At 34.9% G+C, this 5,251-nt stretch overlaps 1 protein-coding gene across 2 annotated transcripts; it reads right to left on the bottom strand.

Moving 5' to 3' along the window:
- Nucleotides 1-471: 471 nt before the first annotated feature.
- On the bottom strand, nt 472-4,979 carry LOC100160440. 2 transcript variants are annotated; one of them, XM_001945353.5, is made up of 5 exons: nt 4,855-4,979; nt 4,719-4,770; nt 3,510-3,605; nt 2,807-3,041; nt 472-2,230 (listed from the first exon to the last, which is right to left on the bottom strand). In XM_001945353.5, the coding sequence occupies exons 3-5, from the start codon at nt 3,596-3,598 to the stop codon at nt 1,100-1,102; spliced, it is 1,455 nt and encodes a 484-aa protein (XP_001945388.2). In that variant the 5' UTR covers nt 3,599-3,605; nt 4,719-4,770; nt 4,855-4,979; the 3' UTR covers nt 472-1,099. The 2 variants fall into 2 exon arrangements, with proteins under 2 accessions (XP_001945388.2, XP_029346728.1); XM_029490868.1 differs by lacking the exon at nt 4,855-4,979 and having other exon boundaries at nt 4,719-4,803.
- Between the last annotated feature and the right edge of the window lie 272 nt (nt 4,980-5,251).

Here is a 5,251-nt window from a genome sequence, read left to right as displayed (position 1 = left end):
TTTTACGTTCGTAAGACGGAGACAACAATTAATACCCGCGTCCTCTTGATCAGTTCTAATAATTTGTTGGAGAGCTTAAGGTACCTACCTAATATTGTTTTCTGAACCTAATGATTCAAATCGGAAAAAAACACACTTTAAAATACTAGTGTACCTATGTTTCAATGTGTGTACTATAGATACTTACATGATGTATTTTATATTTTTATTTAAGGTTGCCAGGTATATTTATTTTTACAGGGCGGTAATTGTTTCTAGTTTGGTTTGTGTTATGAGTTATTTCACTGTACAGGCACTAAACCGGTCAAATCATGGACTTGTCCTAATGATATGGTGCTTAGTACATTTTAATGTACTTATTTTTACGGACATTACAATAATATAAATCGAAAAAATATTAACGATTCAAACTTGAATAATAATAAAAATTATCACGATCATTTAAACATGCAAGAAGCTAAGAAGATCGAATACAATAATATTTTTATATATTAAATATAAACATTATAATAATTAAAAACATTATAGCTATCAACTTTGTTACATTTTAATTTGTATTTTTGGAATACATACATCATGTATAAATGTCGAAACTTGAAAACGAAATTCTTAATTTGTACAAAAAATTATTAAGTCTACCTAACTTTTATAATATTAGTAAAAATGATTCCTTCTATAAAAGTTATATCATTACTACATATTACTATAGGAAGGCTTAGTATAATTTTGAGTAGATTTTTCTCCATTATTCGGTGCACTATTAATACTTATATTTATCCGGTCGTCACCGTATCCTACGTTATAGCTTAACAAAAAATCATTACAATTTACGATAATCTAAAATAAACTAAATAATTACCTATAACTTTTAATCGCCAACTCCAGATCATCAAAGCAAAACGAAGTAAATATAATTATATATGCATATCTTTTTGTTATAAATAAATGTTGTAACATTTTAAAGGTTTTTCTATTTCTAATCATTGCAATAAAGACAAAGTAATAATTTTTGCTGGACGTACCGATAGTATTGTATAAGAAAAAAAATGAAAATGAAATAATAATTATAATGTTATAATAATAATAATTTCCTAATTGTTTAAGTCACCGTGTAAACGGTTTTCGACAGTATGTTCTCGTTGAGGTTTTCCGACAAGGGTTCTTCGTCGATGGGGTTTGGGCCGGGGCCCAGGTCCACTGTCGCTTTATTGCCTTGAACCGCCTGCAGCCCGACCCTGATGCTCTCCAGTGCTTCACCCAGCCCGACTTTGATCTCCTTGAACTCCTGCGTGACTAGCGACAACCGTCCAAGCAGGTAGTTGAGGTTCTCGTCCACCTCGGTCATGCGGCCTGCGATTGCTGACACCTTTCCGTTCATGCCATCCACCGACGTGGCCGTGCTGTTGACGAACATGTCCGTTTGCTGCTGGAGCGTGGCCAGCGTGGAAGCCGAGTCGGTGAGCGTCTGGTACATGATTCCGATCTGCCTCCACACCTGGCTGATTTCCGTTTCGATCTTCACACTCAGGTTGGCCATGCCCACGGACTGCGCATCCAGCACTGTCTTCAAAACCCGTTCTAAGCCGGCGTTCACCGAGTCGTTCAGCTCCTTCGACCGGTCGTTGATCACCGCGGTCACTTCCATCAGTATTTGGTGCGTGCCGTACTCGATCCTCCGCTTCGTGTCCAGAACGTTGTCCGCCGTCTGCACCAGCACTTTCTCCACGTCCGACAGTGTCTTCACCTCGTTCGACATCAACCGGAAGCTGTTCTGCACGTCGTCGTGGAACGCGGTGGCCGACTCGGCCACTTCCGTCAGCTTGGCGTCCGACACCGCGCGCTTCCGCTCGCCGTCGTCCATCCGGTCCGACAACGCCTTGACCGCCTCCATGACCACGTGTCTGGTCTCTTGCACCAGCTGAGATGTGGCGTTTGCGGGCTCCGACACCGTGTCTTTGTTATGGGAGCTCTGGTCGATAATTTTGTTCAGAAGTTCAAAGATGACGTCGTTCGTCACGTTGGACTTCGGAGCCTGTTCCAGAGAATCAAATCGGGACTGTAACGCACTGATTTGTTCTGACATAGTGGTCAACTTATTGTCGAAGGCCTGGTACAGTTGGTTAGTGGACTTCTGTTCCTCTTTCAACATAGACTTGACCTCAGCCTCACCGGAAACGATAAGCTTGTCCAATTTCTCCAACATAAGATTCGTGTTGTCCCTATCGGCAGTCTGAAAATTAAATTGAAATTTGACATGACGAATCGATTTCAATTTCAATTTCAAAATGAATGACCAATTCTAACATGAAATATTTTTTCACTTGGGTTTTTTGTTAAAAAAACATGTCAACCCGAGGTAAAGAACTTTTGAGGCTACGGTTTATAATTTTCCAACAAGGTGCTCCTTAACGTAAAACAGTTTCCAACATTTTCATTTTATTAAAAAAAAAGCTTTAAAATAATACAAATTAAATTCATAAAGTTTTTGCTTTTTATTTAATTTATAATCTATCGGATTAACACTTCTCTCACTCTTAGTAACGACTCAGATTACGGAATTTATAGTTACACAGCAAATCGAATTGTAATCGTTTTATTTAAATTTTTTCCCAAAAAATATCAATAAGGCATATTATAAATTAAAATATTCTGAGCTTTATGGTTTTGTCGTAATCTTAAACGTTAAAAATTATCGACGTTATCGATGTGTAGAATAATCGTGACATCGATAGAGAATAATATTCTCCAATAGTGTGTAATTACTAATTACTAATTTGTAAGTCTTTTCGTTGTATAAGTTTCTCACCTCTTCTGTTTCTGCTCTTGTCAATGCCCTCATACTATCTTCCAATCTTTTGATGGCCGTCTCGAGTTCCTTGTCTTCTACGAACTGATCCCTCTGCTTGTTCACGATCGTCAACAGCATGTTTTGCATTTGATCACCCGATTGTTTCTCGCGCCGTTCGTGTCGCTCCAATTTGTCCACATTATCGCGCAACGAGTGCGCGAATGAATATATTGCCGTTCTGATGTCTTCATGCCTATACATATTATTATATATTATTTATTCACAGATACATCGTTTACAATTTACTTAAAATATTGTCGATAGTGAAAAGACCAAGTGTTATGCGACACACAAAAATAATTATTTTCAGGAGCGACTAGTGACTATAGTTTTGTTAATAGTTAAATGTTAAAAATGATTTTTAAATCTTAATTTAAATTAATTATACCCAAAAAAAACGATTTCAGGGTTACGTTACACGTAAACAATGTGTAGCTATTATTATGTCTTTATCAGTTGTGTTGTATTGGTTAAAATCCCTATTACGTTGGTGGTGTTTATACCTATGTCATAATTATTTGGCCTTTCCCCCGTTGTTATAATATTTTATAGTATAATATTATATTTGACGCGATTTCAAAAAATGAAAAAATATGCTGCGAAAATACACCAAAATCACAGAATTGATATAGGTAAATGCCAAAATGTACAATATACTCACGTGGCCTCTTGGGCTGCGAACGCTAATTGAAAATCTGCGACGGCCAGCAGCCACAGGTAAACGGAAAAAGTGACGGTTTTCGACCACATCGTGTCACTGTAATAATAAAATATTATATTATCCTATTGGAGTTCCGATGACAATATATCGGTATGGATTGCGAGCGACTAAAACGTTACGTTTTATCTCGGAATAAATGGGCTCGTTTCCATTGTCCCCCAGAACGAAATACAAATAATATGATAGATGTATGTGAACGTTAAATGTTTATAAATCAATATTATTTGTACGCTGTGCGTGTGATAAGAGCCCACGATCCGTTTTGTTCCGTTTCAGAGCGGAAGCGTTGATGATAGTCGTGGCGACTGGGGACGTGCGATCGATAAATTGAAATACGACAAAATTATTCAGCCATCATAAGTAACCATATTTATATTATATAGGCTTATCGGAATGCTTGGTACGAAATCAAAATAGAAAATATATTTTGCAAACGTATTAATTGTTATAGTTTTGACAACTAATGCATTGTAAATAATATATATATAACACACACATATAACGCGTCACATTGTTGGTTAGCGGTCTATTATTATTAATATATTAACCCTATGAGGTTGGACTAGGCTATATTCGTTTTGCTTTGTTTGTTTTCTAGAACATTATTTATTTCAGCTGTTACGTGAAATAGGTCAACACACGATGTGCGTAAATTATGTTATCCCTTGTCTCTAAGGTGCGAGTGTGTTTAATAAAAACGAATAGCATGCCTACCTCATATAGGCCATATAGGCGGTACCGAAAATGATTGATATTGGATTTAAAATCTTATCCCCGGAAAACATTGAAAATACGTCATCATTTTTTAATTCACTTACATTTAATTAAAAGTAAAAAGTTCAATGTCCTGCAATGTTCATTTCCTACGAATGCATACTGCACAGTTGAGTTATTGATTATAAAGTAAAATCCTGATAATAAATTACTAGAATGACAAATATTATATTCAAATTGTACGTTATCAGAATATTTTATATAAGTTATGTAACCTATGCCTAACCGATTCTATACATTATTACGGAAAAGAAAAACTAATGGCCTTAGCTGCTGAAGTTTAGTTAGATCAATAATAAAAAATAAAATATTTACTTAAAATCGTTTGACGTTTCTAATAATTGGTATATTTTAAGACTTAAATATTATACTTACAGGTTTCTTGAAATGCCCACAAATGCTGAAAAATGTACCCATATGCAGGACACTAAAATAATAATATATAAACAATAGTTTTTTTTTTCATTTTTTCAAAAATAAGCAGTTCAATTTAGGATTTAATATTACTTACATAAAACCAACGTCCTAGCTCGTGCATTACCGGTATGGTAAAATGTAAAATGCAATTGTTATGATACTTACGACAGTCGATTTCAAGAATTCATACTATTAATTGATAACTAAATTATTATATTATACCGATCGCTAACCCCGCTATATTACAAAACATGCACAGTATAAGGTAAGGTAAATAATTAATTTATTTACGTTTATTCATGCTCATTTTTTAATAATATAATATAGTAATAATAGATTATTAAACGATTCGAATGTTACTCGTATTTAAAAAGCCATTTATTTGGATACAAAGTTCGAGGTCAAACTACTAAGTTGTATGAAAAAAAATTAAAATAAAGTAAATATATGTAGGCTATACATATATAAGCATTATAGCATTGGCATCTGAA

The sequence above is a fragment of the Acyrthosiphon pisum genome, chromosome A2, assembly GCF_005508785.2.
Source record: "Acyrthosiphon pisum isolate AL4f chromosome A2, pea_aphid_22Mar2018_4r6ur, whole genome shotgun sequence".
In the NCBI taxonomy this organism is placed as follows: Eukaryota; Metazoa; Arthropoda; class Insecta; order Hemiptera; family Aphididae; genus Acyrthosiphon; species Acyrthosiphon pisum.
This window is presented reverse-complemented; position numbering and strand designations above follow the sequence as displayed.

Coding starts and splice junctions, on each gene's coding strand:
- LOC100160440 (XM_001945353.5), bottom strand. CDS start 3,598: ATGTGGTCGAAAACCGTCACTTTTTCCGTTTACCTGTGGCTGCTGGCC. Junction 3,042..3,509: donor TTCGCAGCCCAAGAGGCCAC/GTGAGTATATTG, acceptor TAATATGTATAG/GCATGAAGACATCAGAACGG. Junction 2,231..2,806: donor CAAGAGCAGAAACAGAAGAG/GTGAGAAACTTA, acceptor TTTAATTTTCAG/ACTGCCGATAGGGACAACAC.